The 21,964-nt window shown below is 39.1% G+C and overlaps 1 protein-coding gene across 1 annotated transcript; it reads left to right on the forward strand.

Moving 5' to 3' along the window:
* The first annotated feature begins 6,497 nt into the window (after positions 1 to 6,497).
* LOC100888137 (solute carrier family 15 member 4) lies at positions 6,498 to 20,098 on the forward strand. Its single transcript, XM_030987045.1, has 7 exons — positions 6,498 to 6,530; positions 7,497 to 7,666; positions 8,288 to 8,739; positions 12,653 to 12,839; positions 13,867 to 14,067; positions 18,477 to 18,608; positions 19,740 to 20,098. Exons 2-7 carry the CDS (start codon positions 7,615 to 7,617, stop codon positions 20,015 to 20,017), a joined length of 1,302 nt encoding a protein of 433 aa, XP_030842905.1. The 5' UTR covers positions 6,498 to 6,530; positions 7,497 to 7,614; the 3' UTR covers positions 20,018 to 20,098.
* Positions 20,099 to 21,964: the final 1,866 nt, after the last annotated feature.

The raw sequence follows: 21,964 nt of genomic DNA on the forward strand, positions 1-21,964 counted from the left end.
AGGAAAGTCCTCGTTCAGACTTGAAGATCACACATAATTGCACAACTTAAAGAATGATCTCAAAAACAATATATATATATATACTGTATAATGAGCAAGAGTTCATTACTGTAGTATTGAAAGTTTGCAATACAAATACCAGTACAATCACATCTCTTGCTATTTTTCATCAGAATCACAGTGGTTTGCAAAAAATTCCTTTTTGCACACAAATATGTACACATATTAAAGCCCCACTGCACTACTTATAGCTATATGTACTTGCGCCCTCTATACCGGTATAGCAAATAATTCCTAATTGGTGACCATTGGTCGGCCATGATCCTCTTTTTCTTACAATACTGTTAATTGAGAGCTGTTTTGACGAGATAACCACCGGTCAGTGACCATGCAGGGAGGTCTAATCCCTCCTTGCCAAACTAGTGTAGTGGGGCTTTAATATGAAACACTTGGAGCTTCTTTGTAACATGTAAATAATTTTATCAGAACTGTTGAGGAGAAATAAATGTGATTATGTTCACACAGAACAAGTACCGGTACCTTACTGTGATCAATGTCCATACATAATGTGTTTGAAGTAAAACAGACAATGCAAGAATGCAGAACCGGATTGGTGACCAAACAATTTGCAAATGTCCTGGTACCATTTACATACCTGCCAACCCTGAAAGCCATTAAATACATGTACAGTAGGAACAACTAATCAATTTTTCAGAAATAGCAACATTATCAAATTACTTATACATTAGGTTCAATTAATAGATAAAGACATAAATAATTTTTGAAAAAAAGGAGGACAAGAGTGAAATGCCCTTTTCTTTTCACCAAAATAGGAACATTTGTATTAAGTACTGTAGGAAAAGTTGGCAGGCATGCATTAAGTGTACACTGTTCAACAGTTCTCCATCTTAGTGGTGATGGACTTTTAAAATGGGTGAAATAAATTGTTAAAGGGAGTGTAGCCTGATGAGACTATATGTCTTTCCCGTAGCCTGTCTCGGGCCAATGGGGTATAATACGACTATAGACGATATGACCGGAGCAGTCATGTGCATGCAACACACGCAAAACCAAAACGTGAGGAGAACTTCGGTCTGTTTCGCAAAAGCTGACCATGTAGAGATTAAGTCGCTGACTGCCATTAATTAAGTCCATTCGTTACGTGCAGTTATCCAAAAGGAGACGTAGATGGCGATAACCAGTATTTGCCAAGCCACACCCACTCCCTTTAATGATTTTATCCATACATGTACATGTACATGTAACTGCTTCATTCAATTTTCTGAAAACATGGATGACCATTAATTCTTGAGTGCAATCCTAAAACGACACAGTACTGGAAAATCCAACAAAATAATAAAAACAGAAAAGCAAAACTAATTCAGAACCTAAATTAGGGTAAAATTTCAAATCCCACTGAAGGAATGAGGTCCCTAGTAGCAACACTACTAGGTTGTAATCCAGCTGGAAGAGAAGAATCCTCTCGGTTCATTTCTCTGGTTGCAAGCCCTGTGTTATGTTCATGTGGGTTGTTTGGGCATTTGTTTTCATCCATTCCATTGGACGAACTGTAGATTACATCTTGACAGACGTTTAGAATTTGTTGTCGTAGTTTCGGATCTGCTACCTCCACATGTTTTCTTATCTCCGGTTCACTGGATGCACCCACCACCCACGAGATAAAGTTGTACAACTGAGGTGGTACGATGGCCATTGCTGCATTTTCGTTCAAATTTTCGGCAGAAGGAGGCCCGGGAAGAGATTTGGTTGTGTCCTCGATTGAAGCCCTCAATGATTGTGCTGAGCCATACATGTCTTTCAAAGAAATGTTACTTTGTCTGTGCTGAGATCCATTGGTTTCTTCTGATGATTCCTCAGCAGCTGACGATGAAGGAAGGAGCGTTTCTCGCATGACAGTTCTCTGTTCTATCAGCTCTTGTGTTGGAATATCGACTACATACACTATTTCACCTTGATTGGGTTGAGAAGGCTTCGCGAAACAGAGCTGTGGGAAAGCACTACGGAGACGAGGCTTCAAGTTGCTCGGCCTGTAACCTTGAATATCTACACCGTCTGTTTTTCTCACTTCTTTTACAAACATTGATGTTAGTTCAGTTAGCCTCATGATTTCTTTCTTATGGATAATTCTTTCCTTTACAATTTCACAAAAGTTTTTGAACGACTGAGTGTAAAACCCTTCACCCTTCTCAGTGGGTTTCCGAGTAAGAAAGTAAGTATATGAACTGTAACAAGACGGATGGTACTCTACTGCAACACAATCCCTACCCTTTATCTCTCTAAGCAGATCGATATTGTCATTTTCTTCGGCTGCTTTGATTAGGCGATCTGCAGCAATAGCTGTGCAAGCTGTTAACTGCTCCAACTTCCTCTTTCTCGATTTTTTACATTTTATGAACTTACACTGTTTGCAAAGTACACATACAGGCGGTAACATTTCCTTTGATTGTGCAGAAGGGAGGCCCTGGGCTTCTGATGACAGACACTGAGCAGCTGAGTTTGATGCTTGTGGGTCTCCATCTCCAGTTTTGTTTCCTAAAACAACAAACACAAGACATAGCTAAATGTAATTCGAAAGTTTAAATGTTCGGTATGAAGCAGTAGATTGCAATAATTATCTTCCATTGACTATTAATAAGTTGTGATCTGTAGAACAGGTAAATAAGCGATAAAAGTAAAATACAACAAAATAGATGTAAAAAGATGTCTTTAAATCTTTAATAATATTCAAAGTTAATGATATGATAGCTTGTTAGTTAACCAGTTTCCCAAAAATTTCTCATACTTGATTCTGAATCCAATACCAAAATGGAGATTTAAATCTTTTGTTCTTACTTTAAAACATGAGAAAAGGTGAACACTGTAGTTTGCTTGCTGAATTTTTCTGATTCCAGCCAAGCATACATGTATCTTTTAACTATATTCAATGTCAGTGTTTACATACATTCTTCAATTCAAATCTGATGCCCCCCCCCCCTCCCTCCTCTCTCTCTCTCTCTCTCTCTCTCTCTCATTCTGATCAATACCTGCTTCTTTGTCTCTCAACTCCTTAGCTGCAGCAGCTCTCCTGACCTTTGATGCATCAGTATACTGGCAGTAGCATGAGCTTGAGGAGGAAAAGAAAAGAAAAAGAACATACTTTTACAATACACACCAATGGCATACTGATGGGAGGGGGGCAGTTGACCACCAGATATAATTAAAATGTGGTTAATTTCTAATGCGATACCAGCAATTTACAAATGTTGCTAAAATGACATTATTTTCCTCTTTTTTTCTTCTCACTTTTGCTCATTAGATCTATGTGAAAAATTGGAGTAAAACAGCTGAAAATAATTTTTTAAAATTCTCCAACCAATGTGATGTTATTGTTAACTTAAAGGGATCCGGGTAACTTTGTCTTAGATCCTTTTTAGAAATAATCCTTGATTTAGCTCATGCTGCAATGATAATTATAAACCTTTAGGTCAGTCAGGAACTCCATGACTTTTACAAGCCGATCGCCTGATTATCAAGATATTAATGATTGGAATTACAAATTTTGAAAACCTTTCGCCAAATGGTTTTCATATTACTAGTCTATTGGGAAAAACAAGTAGATCTAGACTAAAAGTATGGTAAAACCGGTCACTCAAAGATTTTTACTTTTTTGAGGCACTTCTTGATCATTTTGAAGCGCGATATTTTTAGGGCTTCAATATCACACCATATTACAGACACTGGTAACATGTAGGACCGTGTATCTCAGATTTAACATTGTTAAAAAAAGATCCCTTAAACTGGAGCTGGAGGTAGCTCCGGGAAGCTCCAACACCTGGAGCTTCCCGGAGTTAGAGCTGGAGGAAATTTTAACACTACAGAGTACAGTTTATATCCGTACCAAAGTCAAAGAGGTACAGTAATCACTAAATTCTCTCTACGCTCAAGCGCCCATATCACGAGTTCTACGGCAACTGTACGAGTGTAAACATTATCAAATCTCAATTTCTCACCGATGATACACGGCCTGTGGCAGTGGGAGTTCGGCGAGCAGCTCTGCCAGCGCCAGCTGATCCACAGTGGCACTGGCAGGTAGATCGATGTTTTGTACGAACTTCCGAGCTATTTCACCTTGCCAGCAGTCGTATTTCCACCATTGTGCAGTGAACTTCAAAAAAGTTGACCAACTTTGCTTGGTAAAAGATGAAGTTTTCTCGTACAACTTAGTGTAGCGTATGAAACACGATGATTTTTCACCTTTTGGCTTGTCATTTTCACACCAATCGGGATCGGTGGACGACGCCATGTTTGCATGCTCTGGACTACTCGATCTCTCATTGGTCAATTCACGCCAACCTCTTTTTAAAGTTTTTTTTCTTTGAGCTAATTGTCAAATTATGCGATATGTTTTGCAGATTTTTTCTAAAAAGTGCAATCCTTACACCGGGGAACACGCCACCATAACTCAAAATCGTTTCTTGTGTCTGGACCAATGGCGTATAGGCCATGCCCCCAGGGGCCCTAGCTATTCAGCCCCTAAAAAAATAAAATAAACATGCAGTACCTCATGCTTTTTGTAGGAATTGTATACCCCCCTCCCCCCACCCCCCCCCCCCCCCCCCGGTACTCAAACGTTGTTGATTTATGAAATATCATAATTTTCCGGGATTTTTCCTCACTTCTTAGTAAACTATACTTTTAAATGCATATGTTGGAAATGACAAATTCCCAAATTTACAGTCAGGCAAGAAAAATGCTTATTTAGAGGCCTACATGTTTCTGGACCCCACTCCAATGAGTGTCCTGTCAGTGTCACAAATAAGCAGGCGCGTAGCCAGGGGGCGGTGGGGGAGGGGGGTTCCCCCCCCCCCAAAAAAAAAAAAAAAACGCCGGGATCGGTACTTTGAGTCGTCTTCTTTCTCTAATAATTTAATAAAACTTCAAGTCTCGTGCTTCGTTTTCGAAATTGTCACACAGCTGACAGCCACAAATGACGCTTTCTTTTAAATAATTTTGTTGGTACTTTCTTTCACAAAATCCTATTCATTGTATGTCCAGTGGCGGATCTAGGGGAAACCATGGATAAATGGGATAAATTGGATATATGCAAATTATGGTTAGACGCTATTGGGAAGGAAGGTCAGCTTGCTACAACTTCTGTAAACTATTTAATCTTCACAAAGATATCCCACAGACTAACATATTATAGCACCAGACGGGAAAAATACACCCTGACATAATGACTTAGAAAAATAAAGAAAGAAGAAGAGGATTATATATCAGGGGCGGATCTACGGGGGGTTAGGGGGGTTTAACCCCCCCCCCCCTCCCTCTTTGGCTGCCAAGTTTTTAATGTGATGTACATAGAAAAACACCCCTCCCCCCCCCCCCCCCCCCAAACAAAAAAACAAAAAACAAAAAACAAAATCGCCTCGCCGCTACGCGGCTCGTGGACGATGCTCCGCATGATAGTAGATGCCAGGAAAACATCACTTACGGGAGTTTGATTTATAGAGTCGTCTTGTTAAAACTACTGACTTTGTTCTGACCATTTAACGAAACGCAATGATAAATATACTTTGAAATGGGACTCACGTACAAAGACACAGTTATATGATTCTTACCACAGAGTGCGGAATTGTAATTTCTTTCCGTCATTTGAAAAGGCATGCCCAGACAGCTAAGCCTCTCCCTCGATCAAGGAGGAAAAAAAAACTACAGTGACATCTGTGAGGTTGTAGACTTTATCCAATATCAGGTTGAGGGTTCGGGTCGTCTGCATGGCTACCGATTGATGTTTGAAGGAAGACAGGAGCGGATCTCGCTTTTTTGCCAAGGGGGGGGGGGTTGACCCAGTGGCGGATGCAGGATTTTCCAAAAATCGCGCCGTTTTACTGTTTGTTTTTTTCTTTCTCTCCCCCCCCCCCCTTTTTTTTTCACTTGGCCGCCCAAGAGGGGGGGGGGGGTGGGGGTTAAACCGCCGAACCCCCCCCCCCCCCCTAGATCCGCCCCTGGAAGATGTAAGAATAATCCTTGGAGTTATCGACCCAGAAGGGACTCAACTGAGAGGAGAAGGCTAGGAGAAAACTGAGGCGACGTCAGTATTCATCCAACGGCTAAACTTGTTGTGGCATCTGAACAGCAACGAAAAACTGAAATCATTTGGAGTACGCATTAAATGGCTGCACCGTTGAGTTTTCTAGGAAAATAATGTGGATGAACGCCTAATACACTTTGTATACAAAATGAATAACTGTGTGTATTATTATGTGAACTCATTTTGTTTTAAGTGAATGAATAAGATTGTGTTTTCCGTTTTTCCTCCAGGAAACTGTATCCTACCTGTGATCACCTTCGATTGGTCAATCTTCGGCCCTTCTGTTGTAATACCAATCATTGCTCGGCGTGTTCTGTTTTACATGTCCCGAATCCTCATAGGGTTAGGCGTCGCTGGCATCACCGTAACGGCTCCTCCCTTCGCGGCAAGGCAGATTGAAATATGGAACTGCGTCCGTCCAAAGTTGCTTCCATTAGTAAGTGTGGACATGCTTGAAACGTTTGAAATTTGATTTTAAAAAAGTTAAAGCCAAGGGTTGTTCAAAAGAAAACGTGAACATTTTGATCTCTTGGACCCGTCTGATGAAAAGTCGCGACTGATTCGTATCTCACAGTTGCGATTAATTTTAATCAAACGCAACTCTTTATAATACAAAGCCCTGGTGGGAGAATTTTGGTATAAATCGGAAAACTGAGGTCCGATGGGCTTTTTTAATGATCAAAATAAATAGAACTAATAGATCTTTTTGAAAATCGCATGCACTTAGCACAGGAATACAGGTCTACACACACATTTTTTACAAAAAATTATGCTGCATGAAAGATTGGTCCAAACTTTTCAATTATTTCTCGTCATATTTCGAGCATCCGAAGAGCATTTTTTCAGGGGACATTACTATGATTTTCTTCCAAACTAACATAAAAACGTGAAAAAGTTCACCAATTACTTTTCATCCGAATATAAGAACTAAAGTTTTCAAATAGTCATGAGGTCATAATTTTCACCGTGGCGCCATCACACGTATATGCACCCGTAAAACAAAGCTTAGCAATTGATCATACGATTATTTATTTATTTATTTATTTATTTATTTATTTATTTATTTATTTATCTATTTATCTATTTACTTATTTATTTATTTATTTATCTACATGTTTTTTTAAATAATATATATATATATAATATAATATATATATGTATATATATATATACATTTTTTGTTTTGTTTTTTGTTTGCGGGGGGGGGGAATTAATTGAACTGATCATTGTGTGCAATTGATCGCTCAATAATTGCTCAGATTTGTGTTACGGGTCCAAACTTATCGTTTATTCGGTATTTCATGACTTCTAAAATGCACTAACTTTAGCAGAATCAGCTCAACATTTCAAAATGCTGAACATGTCAATAATTCATCATCGTCTTGTCTCCTTTAATTCCTAGCATTTACACGGCCGTGCAGTTTGCCCCTCTACTCGCTCTCACAGGTGTATCCTTCATTCAGCTCGATGTATCCTTCTTCGTTGGATACTTGGTGACTTTAGTTGTCAACATCGTCACCATGCTGTTCTTCAAGTATGCCAGGAGCGTGTTTCAACAGACTAGCCCTGACAGTTAGTGGAAGGATTTTTACTTTCCTTTTCAAAAATGAACTGAACAATCCATGTTTCTTCATTGCTTCTCACCCATAAACTTATTTGTATCGCGTGTAAAGACAAGTTTGATCTTTTAGAACGTCAATGTTTCTATGTATACGACTAGTTTTTTTTTTTGTATTATTATTATTATTATTTTTTTTTTGTAATTATTATTATTATTTTTATTTTATTTTTTTTTTTGTATTATTATTATTATTATTTTTTTTTTTTTTTTTTTTTTTTTTTTTTGGGGGGGGGGGGGGGGCAGTAGTGACCTAGTAATCTATTAGTAGTATCCTTAATTACCATACCATTGTCTTTATATAGTAGCCAGAGATTAGATGATTTTTTCTTTGTCAACATGCACCTATAGAATATAATTTAGTTTAGAACCGAGGACCTGCAGCTCCAATACCAATTTGTATGCATACGGTTATATAATATATATAATGTAATAATATGGTATAGCTACCATGGCTGTGATCTAGCAGAACCTTCTTAACTGTATGTGGGTGGGCCTTATTCCCCCCTCTATCTCTCTCTGTATAATTTTCACCTCGTAGATTTACACAGAATTTCTCTCTTTTTCATTATCAGAGGGCAAAGCAACTGCTTTGGTCGTGACAGCAGCAGGTAATGCCATAACGAGCAAAGTTACTGCGACACTAGCAACGGTCTCCTCTTGTTGCCATTGCAACTGTTGTCCCAACCTCTGCTCTTCCTTACAAAAGATCGATGGAGAAAGTGTAGAGCTCCTTAGTGAGAGCGCCCTCAAGTCCACCTCGACAACTGTAGATGTTGCGGACGTGGATGATCCGTCGACCCTGTCATCAACGGCCAATCCCACAGGAAGCGCCTCGGTAGACAAATCCACGTCCATTTGTCCAGCTCCGACTGCAGTTACATATGGTACCCTTGACCTGGACACAACCATGACAGCGGAGAGCACACAAGGAGCTCTCCCCGAAACGGCCCGCCATGCTCTGTGGGTCTGCTACGCAATAATTCTACTCTCCTGTGAATTTCCATACAGTATCGTGCGATACCAGGTTAGTAATTGGACCCGAACCAAAGTAATCTACTTCACAAGCTCGTTAGTTGGTGTCGCATTCTTCTGATCTTCACTCGTTGACAACTGGATTCTCTGATCCCAGGTTGCGTTTATCGACCAAATTTTTGGCTAGAATCAAGTTTTTCAAACGTCTTTCAGGCAAATTTAGAAGGTGATAAACGCAAAGCCTTTTTTAAAAGTCTTTAGATATGGGCATATCTAAAGACGCAAAAAGGTGTGTTTTGAATGTGACATACAGTTTTGAACTCCACATACAAATCGGACAACCCAGGTCGTGTACAAGCATGTGTGTGTAGTTGACCTCCGAGAAACTGTCTGCTTCCCGGGTCAAAACAGCTGCGCAGAAACAAGGCCTTTATTTTGAATCGTGAAGAGACGATAAACGCGACATCCCGCAAATCACTTTCGTATAGTGGGGTTCGACAGTGGGGTATGATACGATATCTACATATCTAGTGGCAAGACCCAATAAACGTGCCCCAAGTAGCTTTAATTAAGGAACATCAGGTTCCCGTAGGCAATTTATTACTTATACTTTAAAATCAGTGAGTGAGACAAGAGAATGTTAACGGATGTCTTCTGCAAAAAAAAAGCACAATGTGAGTAAATATGCATTCCATTAATCAGCCGCGTTGTTCTCTATAGAACTCTACAGAACATTATGGCGGTCAAGTCCTTGTCATTATGTACTGATCCGACTTTTGCTCGGGTATTGTTTCGTCAAAGATTTTATTACTAGGTTTTGCTTACGATTGGTGTTTAGCCTATAGCTTAGGTTCGGATTTAGTGTATTATGGCGAACTGGTATAACCAGGGGCGTAAATTCCGGGGGAGTGGGTGGGGCTGCATCCCCCCCCCCCCCCTGGCTTGAAGTAGGGGGGATGGCCTGTACAAACATCCCCCCTGATATTACAACAAAAAGAGAGAAAAAAGGAAGAAGAAGAAGAAGAAAAAAATGTGATTGTTTCAATTTCAGCATAATGCATGAGAAATGCGTTATTTGTTCATGTATGTATAACTGTATAGCCTACACGTATACAGTATGTCACTATCATTAAGAATAGTTGCGCGACGTGCGCGAACAAGCACTTCATAAACTTCAGAATAATAAGAATCCCACTATAATATACAAAATGCATTGGGCGGCGCAGTCTTCCGCATATTGCACCGCATGCATGCTCCGCTAGCTCTCTCGCGCTAGCAATGAAGAACAATTTTTCCCGCCCGCGCAATCTAGGGGAGGTAGGGGGCCAATATTATCGTGACGACTGCAGGTCGTCACGGTAACCGGTAAGACCGTTTCAGGACCGTTTCAGGAACGGTCTAAAGTTCGCCTTCTCGTCTTCTTTCTATAATAATTAAATCAAACGTCTAAGCTTTTCGCGCTTCGCGCGGGAAGGGGAAACTGAATTCAGACGAGAATTAAGAGTCGAGAACAGCACACCCAATCGTCTGCTTTCTCTAATAATTTAAGGAAACGTCAAGGCTTCCGCGCTTCGCGCGAGAGGGGGGAACTGAATTCAGATAAATAGGGCTTATTAAGAGTCGAAAACGGTACAACGTATCGTCTGCTTTCTCTAATAATTTAATAAAACGTCAAAACTTCCGCGCTTTGCGCGGGAGGGATAAACCGAATTCAGACAAAGATTAAGAGTCGAAAACGGTACATCGAATCGTCTGCTTTCTCTAATAATTTAAGGAAATGTCAAAGCTTCCGCGCTTCGCGGGGTAGGCTTATCACCCACAACACCCTAATGAGCGCGCTTCGCGCGCTCTTTGAGTGATTCGCCTGTTCACTACCGCCCCTCCCTAAAATGGGATCCTAGCTCCGCGCCTGCATTAAAATAGATAGCTATGATGCTGACTAAGTTGACGAAATAATTCGTATATTTATGTCGTCGAGGAAAATGACCATTTGCGCATACGCAAGTACTGTAGATAGTCCGTAGGAAAAACAATTTAGCCTTCGGCCCCGGGTATATAGGGTTAAATTTGTAAATATTGGGACATTTAATTTTGTCGGTAATTGGGGCTAGTTTTGTCGGTAATCGTTGGCCTCTACACCCCCCCCCCCCCCCACTAAAAAGGCCTAGCGACGCCCTTACCATTATACATCATTTTCTAAGTGATGGGACTCAAAATAAAGAGTTCATTATCTTCCTGACGAAATACTCAATCTTTATGTTACTACTTGAAAGTGTGTCGTCTTATTTCGGAGTTCATTATATAGGATTTCCCGGCCAAATTCGCGAGTTTGTCATTCAAATTCATTTGTATTGCGTTCAAACTCGACGGTTTTAGTGCAGTCAGGTATATCTCGGGTTTATATTCCTTCTTCTAGATTTCAAATCTATGAAATTTTCGTTAGAATCTATGTATGTTTCATTCAAATTAATGAAAAAAGTGCTTCTTTCGCTATTTGGTCATTCGATTTAGCGCAACACGATTTTCTGACATCGCGACGGTGTACTTCTAGCATTCTAATTCATTTGTAGCATTCAAATTAGCACTTTGTGCACTAAAATTAATGGTCAATATACATTTCTCGTTTATTAAACACTTTTTATAGCTCATTCTTTTTCTTTCAAGATCGTTTTTTCATGTGTATTTCATCCTATTTTATTTACTTGCATTTATACTCTTTATATACTTTTAGATTTATCAGATATTCATCAGCCTTTAAGTTTGATTGTTAAAAAAAAGACTTACATCTACGGACTTGATGGTCTTAATATTTGTGTAAATTTTCATGAAAGGAAGTTGTTTGTCTTGTGTTTCATCATAAATTTATCACAATTTCCTTATGGAGGAAGGGTAAACTATTGTGACTGGGGTAGGTGTTTTTTTATATCCCCACTTCTCCGGGGTATATGAACATGTCCGTTCAGAGATGCCATATCCCTTGATTTCGCCCCTTCTTTACCTAATGTCTGACTACACACAATTATGCTTTGTCCTCAAAATTAATGAATTGAATAACAGAAAAGACCCCAATGGCAAATTGTGTAGTTAATTGCATTTTTTAAAAACTGTAAACGTGTATTGCATTTCCCCCTAACATTCCTAACTTGAATAAACATAATTCGAATACGAATGACAGGTGTTAATTTGAATGATAAAAATGACGCCTCGACAAGTGACGATTAATTTGAATGTTAGTTGAGCAGTTTCTAAATTGAATGACAGATCTATGAAATCCTTCGACCAAAATCCTAAATTAAATACAAAATCGGGAAAATTGAATGATAATTGGCATGGCAAAGCTGAAGTGCGCTAACTTAAATGCAAAGTAAATGAATTCGAATGACAAACTCGCGAATTTGGCCGGGAAATCCTATAATAAAACACTACAGTTTGCAGCTGTCACTATTTCGAAATATATGTCCAATTCTTTTACTTTATGGTTGTCAAATTTGGCATGTGCGTGCATGTATGTATGCATGTATAAATTTATGTTCATGTGTTTGGGTATGCGTGTGTTTGTTGTGGGTGTGTGTGTGTGTGTGTTGTGTGTTTGTGCGTGCGCGATCGCGCGCGCTTGCGTAAATTAGTGTGGGCGTGTGCTCGTGCTAGTATGTGATGGCTATCGCCGATCATTCCCCCCCCCCCCCCACTCCTCGGTACGGATTTACGCCCCTGGTATAAAGGTAGTGCAGATTTGAAGTTAGACAATAATATTGATCCGAGTTACAACCTGACTTTACGGAGCGCTTGCCACCGGAGCATGTCTCATACATTAGGTACAGGGGCGGAGCGATCGGAAAATTCCCTTTATTTGTTTTACTTCATGGGACTATAAGAAAACGATATTTTACTCTCAGTCGCCATACTAGTTTTAACCTTATTATCATATATTCAATACCATTCTAACCATTTCCATTTTTCACTAGGTTACCTCATCCTTCGTAAGTCAGGCGGAGCGCATGAAGCCGACCATTCTGGGCCAAGCTGTCAGTCCATCCCTCCTAGCGCGATATCTCCCCTTGCTAGGGATCGCGTTCGCTCCTCTCGTTAACACTTACATCTATCCATACGTTAGTAAACGATTCATCACAATGACGACGCTCAATCGAATCAGTAAGTACATCTTGATTGCGTAATGTGATTTAAATTGTGTTTTTTTTGTTATCATTATAGATATTACACTAGTTATCGTAACTTTCTTGTTCATCTTCATATAGCCCCCCCCCCCCCCATTTTCTTGTGGGGGGGGGGGGGGTGCTGCCTTTTTGTGGTATTCTTTGTTTCTTTGTATTTGTATAATATTTGATATTGTATCTAATGTACATATTGTGTTGTGTATGCTTCTTGTCATTTTCAACTTTCCTGTTGTTTTAATGCTAGAAAGTAAAATAAAATAAATAATTAATTATTTCCTCGAAAGACAGATTATGTTACCACAAAAGGCTGATCACACAGAACGATTACTCTTAAGATATAACAAGATGTAAAAGGTACATCATATAGTCTGATTCCATCATTAAAGATGCTGGTTATAAAGACGACTTAAACAAAATATATACCACACACGGAGTGGTTAGTCCGGTGTTACTTCAATTGAAAACTTCGTTATTGCTTTATGTATCGTGAGAGAAAAATGTCTAACCAGCCCTTAATGCCACAATTGACAACATTCTTCAGAGGCTGGCAGAGTTAATTCATGATTTCATTTGGGTTTATATATCATATATTGGATTTAATTACCCCACTTTTCATAAAATGAGAAAAAGCTTCCAATAAGAACAATTATAGTGATCATTAATATTATTGCTGATAGTGGCTATGTATATTATCACAAATCAAATTCATGTTTTTTTTATTCATCGTTACTAATAATTACTAACCCTCGGGTACACGTGCATCTCTATTCATCACCATCATCACCGTCAGTCAAGGAAGACAGACGTTTGTGGAGGACAATCGGATGTCCCCCTTTAAAAGAGACACGTTCCCCAACAGTGAATACGCATGAATGTTGAGCCACGAAAAGTTGACACATGTTCACTGATGTAAAAACTTGTCCCGTTAACGAAGGACATTCGTTGTCCTCAAAAAACGGCTGTCTGACTGATCATCAACATAATTATTAAATTTTTCCTTGCAGTCATCGGTATCGCCTTAGCCACCCTGTCTGTCCTGTCTGCCGCCACCGTGGAGACAGCCCGACTGACGTTCATCGACCGAGGCGATTTCTTCTTCCAGGAGATCAACAACCAAACCGTCGTCGCTTCGACCCTGTCACTCGATTTTCTCATCCCGCAGTACTTTTTCATGGGAGTGGCCGATGTCTTTATTTTCATCTCCGGTAGGTAGCAAGAGGGCGCAATTCACAATTACCGTCTTAATACATCGGAAAACAATTCACGAAATAAGGACCGGTCCCATATCACCATATAACGATAACCATAACAATACTATACAATATTATAATTGTACATTTGAGTTTCCGATGAGATAGGTTGCTTACAAACAAGCATTAATGCTTTCTTAGCAATAAGGTAAAATAACCACCACTACTATTACTCTAGGAGCGACACTAGGGAGCGGTCGCATTTTCTTTTTCCACATAAACCTCAAGAGACCGACTTTTGATAGGAATCGACCGTTCCACCTATCGTCAGAAATGAATATTAAGGGATAAACGAGAGCTAGAAACAAAACATAATGGTTTGCGGTTCATTTTCCATGTGAATTTTCGATATGCAATAGCGCTAGCCAACTAGATATTATTATTATTCAATAATTGGAGAAAATGTCACTTGTGTTTTATCATGTCTATCATGAGGTATAGTGTTGGGTTAAAGGGTTACCAGTGGCGGATCCAGGGGGGGGGGGGGGGGGGGGGGGGGGGGGGCCGGGGGCGAATTTTTTTTTTCCCAAACAGGTTTACCTATGAGAGTAAAATCCTGCCTCCTGATTGGTTCAGAGGTATACGCGTCATGAATATTCACGAGCTGAGTTCACAGTTAGTATATGTATTACGCATGCGCGTGGACTTCAGTTTTGCTGGCCATTTAGGTGTACAAAATGTATGTGAGCTAGCTGTGGTGCGAGGGGATTTTTATTGGGGAAGGGGGGGGGGGTCTGTTTGTTTGTGAACATTTCTGGTTATTCTGGTGCTTGGTTTATATAGTTTTACACTGCGGATTTTTTTTCTCAAAGAGTTCACTTACATTACACACACTAATATTCCAATTTCACACATAGGCTATAGTCTACAAACACTATCTTTCTCTCTCTCTCTCTTTCTCTCTCTCGCTCTCTCTCTCTCTCTATAAACACACATCCACCCACCCTCATGTATTTACAAACACATAAGCAACAAATGCACACACTAGCTGTCAAGAATACACAATAGACACACACAAGGGGTATGAATTATCTTATCAGGATGGTCCGACATGAGATGGTTGGATGTGGGTCAAAGCCACTGTGTTGCTCTGAGCATGATATCTTGACAAACATTTAATATTATCACCCGTAACTGAAACCAACACACAATTAATATCACGGTATTAGTCTCTTTTTTGTTCCACCAAGCTAATTTTTGCACCTTGCACAAATGCACTTCTCAACACGAAATATTTCACTAAATTTGTTTTGTTATTTTCACTCAAAATTAATTCAGCCATGCTCACTTTTAATCACTTCACTTATATCTTATTTAACATTGAATACAATGCAGTTGCACGGGTTGTTCTTTTATTTTTGTTAATTTGGCAGAGGCCACGGTCATGTTCAAGCATTTACGATTACGACATGTGGTCTCCTGCTTTTTCCTTTTGAATGAAACTTTTATTTTAACTAGAAACAAATTTTGTCAAACTTACATGTTATTCATCATATTTATTTGGATGTTTCTTTGTATTGATATTAAAAATTTGAAAAAAAACAAAACAAACAAACATATCAATGGTTCTGGTTCCTTTGTGACAGATGAACCTGGCCAAAGAAAACAAAGGACATAAAGTAATATATACAGGCTCTACACATGTCAAGACAAGCTTTTATTATTAATATGCATACCAAGTGCACATTACACTGATTCATCTCTTATTTAAACATGAATATCTGACTAAGTCCTTTTCAATCTTTATATCTTCAAACTTCTTTTCTCAAGATTATCTAACTTAAATCAGAATCAAACAATATTTAAAGGACATCCATTTCATTGCATTAATTTGAGCTTTCAACAATAAATACAACAGCAGGTTCATAACCTTTGACCTACTTTCATGAATTTAAACTTGATATGACATGCACAGGATATGATTTTACATTTTATGTTATTAAGATACAATCCCCACACACATTTATTTCACTGCCTCTGTCAACTAAATTTGAGACTCCATATATATTGCATGCATGTGTCACTGCTTTTGAGACTAATTCAGAATACATAATAACATAACCTACTGACACTATATACTGACAATTTCAAAGCATTAAAATAAAAAATAAATCCCAATTTTAATTAAAACCTGAACTCTCACTATTTATTCTCAGATTCGAAATTAGACATAAACACTCTATGTGCAAGAATTTAGCATGACCTTTCACATAAAAAAGTAGTATGAACTTTTACCCAAATTATTTTCAAGATTTTGTTCTATTAATAATCTTTCTTTGTCAATACATTGAACATTCTGATTACAAGTATGTATTACACTTACTGAAATCTATGAAAAATGTCACCATTTTCTTAAATGAACAAAAGTTATCTTGAATGAACTAAAATCTAAATTAGCCAATTAAATCATCAGTCATTAAAATGACTATATGCGTGAGATAATATCTTACTTGCAAATTCACTCATGCCTCCATTTATTTCCTTCAAAAGTTATAATGTGCCTTCATTCTACCCTACAAGACTATTTTGTGTCTCATATAAGTTCTTAACAATTTTCATAGCATTATGCCTATAACTTGATTAACTCACTTCGAATCTAACTTGGTACAATTTACTTGACAGAAATTGTTTATATGCCTGTGATTGAAGTATTTTTGTGCTCACAAATCAAATTTGGGAAATATTAAAAGAGAATGAAACCCTGGGAAAATCCACTTTAATGAAAAGAGAGGATGGAGATAACCAATTTTTAAAAGTTCCATCAAAATTGGTTACAAATATTTCGTGTTGAGAAGTGCATTTGTGCAAGGTGCAAAAATTAGCTTGGTGGAACAAAAAAGAGACTAATACCGTGTGTTGGTTTCAGTTACGGGTGATAATATTAAATGTTTGTCAAGATATCATGCTCAGAGCAACACAGTGGCTTTGACCCACATCCAACCATCTCATGTCGGACCATCCTGATAAGATAATTCATACCCCTTGTGTGTGTCTATTGTGTATTCTTGACAGCTAGTGTGTGCATTTGTTGCTTATGTGTTTGTAAATACATGAGGGTGGGTGGGTGTGTGTTTATAGAGAGAGAGAGAGAGAGAGAGAGCGAGAGAGAGAAAGAGAGAGAGAGAGAGAGAAAGATAGTGTTTGTATGTATAGCCTATGTGTGAAATTGGAATATTCGTGTGTGTACTGTATAAGTGAACTCTTTGAGAAAAAAATCCGCAGTGTAAAACTATATAAACCAAGCACCAGAATAACCAGAAATGCTCACAAACAAACAGACCCCCCCCCCCTTCCCCCAATAAAAATCCCCTCGCACCACAGCTAGCTCACATACATTTTGTACACCTAAATGGCCAGCAAAACTGCATGCGTAATACATATACTAGGTACTGCAGCTCAGCCACAGTGCTGTGAACTCAGCTCGTGAATATTCATGACGCGTATACCTCTGAACCAATCAGGAGGCAGGATTTTACTCTCATAGGTAACCTGTTTGGGAAAAAAAATTCGCGGCCCGGGGGGCCCGGGCCCCCCCCCCCCCCCTTGAGAAAAAAATCATGTAAAATCACGTGATTTTTACGATTTTGGGGGGTTGGGCCCCCCCCCCCTGGCGCTCAAGGGGGGGGGTGCAAATTGAAATTTTTTTTGAGGATCAAAAAAAAAATGTGCTCACTACCCCCCCCCCCCCCCTGAGCGAATTTTCGGGAGCAACAAAAAAAAAAAAAATTGTGATCTGTACCCCCCCCCCCCCCCCCCCCCCCCCCCCCCCCCCCCCCACTGAGCGACTTTTCGGCCGGCGCGAATTTCAAATTTTCGGGAGCAAAAAAAAAAAAATTGGGCCCCCTCCCCTAAGAAATCCTGGATCCGCGCCTGAGGGTTACGTTACGCCACCGGTTAGAAGAACCAAGGAGACTGACGGAGCAGTTGTCACCGCATCATGTGAAGTAAAACCACCATGGATGACCGCAGGCAATATCATATCCCACTGCTGCCACTATGCTAACCAGGCCCGTAGTCACGGGGATGGGGGCACGGGGCGGGCACGGGGGGGGGACACGTGCCCCACCCCATCCCCCTAAACAAATCTACGTTGGACTTAAAAACTATGGAGAGCCATTTGTAGCCTTAAAATAAAATATATTAAAAAGTGAAAATTCAAGTATTTTAGAATTTTTATAAATTCCTCATCAAGAACATTAAATCTCCATGATAATAGAAAATATGAATGATTTGAATCAACATGTTATGCCTTTTAAAATAACTTTAACAAAAAATATTTTCAAGGATGCTAATGGCTTTCCATAATTTTTAAGTTCAACTTAGGATCTTTGTGAAACACCCCCTGATCTTGTCTTCTTCCAAAGGTCTGGAATTCGCTTTCACGCAGTCTCCGTGCAACATACAGTCTATTGTGACGGGAATCTTCTTGTTCTATGCGGCAACTGGGCGGATAGTTGCCATATTACTTGTACCTCTCATAAACACCATCACGGCAGGTAACTGTACATGTATTATAAGGAACTTTTAGATTTGCACAACGACAACGTGGATTGCTACGATCGACGTCTTTTTAATGCCTACCTTGAATGGACGTCACACGTATCAGTCCACGCAAGTCCCTATTATCGTCAATAACTGTATTCCTCCGTTAAAGCATCTTCTTCGTAGCAAGTGATGTGTATGTGGGCGGGTGGGTAGGTCTATGACGAGGCAGTAGGCAGCTTAAGAACTGTATAAATGTAAATAGTATTTGATCCTCATGTATATTACCGTTAGACGTTAGTTTTTGTTACACATTCATTTATAAATTATATTGACCTTTAGTTATCTTTATATTTTGTTTCATGTATGCACCAGCCAATGTGGAGAGCCTCCTAGATAGAACTTTAAAATTCTTTTAGGTGATCCTCCGGCATTGGCTGGTGCTAAATATCATTATGTTTATGTTATATCATTTTGCCAACCTTGTGATGTTGTGTATGTTATCATCTTGCCTGGAAATAAGATAAATTACAATTAAATAAATACTAAAGAGATTGTATGTTAAGGTATAGACCAGTTCCGGAAACGCCCCCCCCCCCCCTTAAGAAATAAAATGGAAGCTCTTATTACCAATCATGATTGTGAAAGAGTATGTTTCGACTAATACGTGATAATACCAATTTTGTCGGGAAACCGCCTACTAATTGATTCATTTGGTAAATTATCAAATTGATCCGGCCTCGATAGATATCGCGAATGCACTTCAACATTTGGGCATATATTTGCTTTTTTGCGAATTTTAGGTTGAAGTATTGCCATCTAAACATCTGACGGCAATATTTAAACAATATTGAATGGATATTTTGCACCCAAAACCCTTGAACCGCAATTTTACCACTACCGGTCTATATTTTTAACAGGAGACCCCATGTGAGGCTAACAATAATATCATAATCATCATAACCTTCATCGTAATGATAATAATGATAATATTGATAATAATATAAATGATAATAATACATTTACAATGCCAAGATATCCACAATTAATTTTTAGTTGTATAATCTTCATTCCTTCGAGACAAAATGCTGTCTGATTCATGCCGATACAATAATAGTTTCACATAATATTGTTCTTTAATACAGCTGACCCATGGTATCCGTACGAGATCAACGATGGACATCTCAACTACTATTTCCTCGTCCTGACCGCCATAAGCCTGACCAATCTCATCATCTTCTTCATGATGGAGAAAGGTTACGAGGTCGTCGATGGATATCTATGCCCGGACGAAGACACAATTGACGGGTCGACAACGGCGGCGACGACGACGGCGACGACACCCTCTGTAACAATTTCAGCGAACGCCAATACAGTTATGCCTCTCCCTCAACCTGTGTCATCTATCACGTCATCAGCATAACTTTATGAAAATCGAACTGCTCGACAACCAAAATAATGATTAAAGGAAAGCTCGTCATCTCATCACGTTCGTGTATTTTTCTTTTTTTATAAAAGACAAACAAAATAATTCGGTATATTATTATTTTTTTTTGGGGGGGGGATCAATATTTTGTATTGGTCGATTAAACCCGCAAGCCAGAAAGAGCAATTGTGAATGCTTACCTTACAATCAGCTCTTGTTAGCCCAAATGTCCTCTTTGTGGCTATTTATGAAGCAATATATACATTTATTGGAGAGGGAGAACATTTCTTCAATGATACGTCAATGGCAGAGGTGTGAAAAAAATGTTTGCTTTGGGGGGAAATGTTTGCTATGTGGTGAAAATGGAAATTTTAGAAAATTCTTTTTAATAGTAGGTGGTTGTTTTCGAAGAGTTTAATTGAGGTAACTAGACGAACTTGTTATCATTTATTACGAGAGGTTGGCCAACCGAGTTCGAGTTGGGCACAATATGCCAAATACTGCTTTGTTTGGGCAAGCACAAACCATAATATAGGCTCTACGCCATAAGGTGACGTATTGAAACGAAGTTGGCAAAACTCTATGTACACAGATATGATTGATAGGTAGTCCTGCACTAACTATGCGGGAATTAGGATTTACATAACTTTACGCGTGGTCATACTCCCGGCCCCCCACTCCGAGAACGGACGGACCCCATGCGTGTTACCAAAATGTCCGGTAAAGGGGTACTTTTCGTACGACAAAGTCCGGCCCGAGAATTGTAAAAAAAAAAGGGGGTGTATTAACTTTTCACCCGGAGATTTCTTTAAAAAGGGTGTTTTTTTTCTTCTTTTTTTCTCTCATCTCTTTGGACTCCTGAGAAATTATTCCGAATTTAGGGGGGTACATTGAGCATTTTTCATGATTGAGGGGGGTCTCCACGGCAGGAAAAGCCCGCAAAAGGGGGGTTCGGAAATGTTGGCAGTCCTCAGATAGGGGGTGCTTTCAAAAAGAGGGAACAAGCATATGCGTACCCTAAATAACACTGAGTGGGGGGGGGGTGGGGCCATACTATCCTGAAGAGCTCTCACTTCAAGTAGATGTCGTTCTTGTTTTCAAATTTGCTTCCATTCTTTCGAGTCCATGAGCCCGACAAAGTCGATTATTAATGCGGTGCTTCTGAAAAGTTATCTAAAAGTTACAAACAAGACCGACGGCCCACGAGACTGATGAGCCGGTCTCACGGGCTATATAACAGCTTTTCTTTGGGCTAAAAAAAAAATCAAAACAAAAGATCTCAAAGGTTGTTACTCTAATGTGATATCCGTTTCTTTTAATCAATTCCATAATCACCCCAACAGTAATTGTTGAGTTATAATGAATGTTCGAGTACCTTTCTGAGTATTTCTTATAAAACATGAAATTATTTGTAAGCCGGAAAGCAATCGACATTGAAGGTGTAGGGGTCCCATGGTATAGTGGTACACTCACTTGACCCTGTATCCAAGGATTAAGGGTTCGAATCCCAGCCCGACACTGACGTCATATGGCAAGACAGTACTCCATATTTGCCACGGATGAGGCTACCCTAGGTAAAAATGACCATAATTATCATTATCATTATTAATTATTATTGAAGTAATATGGAATACATCAATAACTCGATTCATAGGCAAACAAAGAATTTTAGATAAAACTGGAGCAATTATATGTATGTAATTATATTCTAAGTATGCCTATGACGTAATTATACATCAAAGTGATGTAATTAGTGGTGTTTTTTTTTTCTAAGCTCTGTTATGTATTAAATCTTACCTCAATTACCTATAAATGTATTCGACTATTACTCTCAGAAGAATTTTTTTGTAAAACCTTATTGTACAGCTGTTAATGATTCCTTTTTTTTCCTTCTTCTTCTTAATAAAGAAAGGTGTCGGCGTTACCTCGGAAGTATTTGAGTTT

Source organism: Strongylocentrotus purpuratus, unplaced genomic scaffold, assembly GCF_000002235.5.
Source record: "Strongylocentrotus purpuratus isolate Spur 01 unplaced genomic scaffold, Spur_5.0 spur5_scaffold_16, whole genome shotgun sequence".
In the NCBI taxonomy this organism is placed as follows: Eukaryota; Metazoa; Echinodermata; class Echinoidea; order Camarodonta; family Strongylocentrotidae; genus Strongylocentrotus; species Strongylocentrotus purpuratus.

Excerpts from the sequence above, each read along its gene's own strand:
- LOC100888137 (XM_030987045.1), top strand. The coding sequence starts at position 7,615 with ATGCTGTTCTTCAAGTATGCCAGGAGCGTGTTTCAACAGACTAGCCCT. Across the intron at positions 8,740-12,652 it reads ACAGTATCGTGCGATACCAG|GTTACCTCATCCTTCGTAAG; the intron begins GTTAGTAATTGG and ends ATTTTTCACTAG. Across the intron at positions 12,840-13,866 it reads GACGACGCTCAATCGAATCA|TCATCGGTATCGCCTTAGCC; the intron begins GTAAGTACATCT and ends TTTTCCTTGCAG.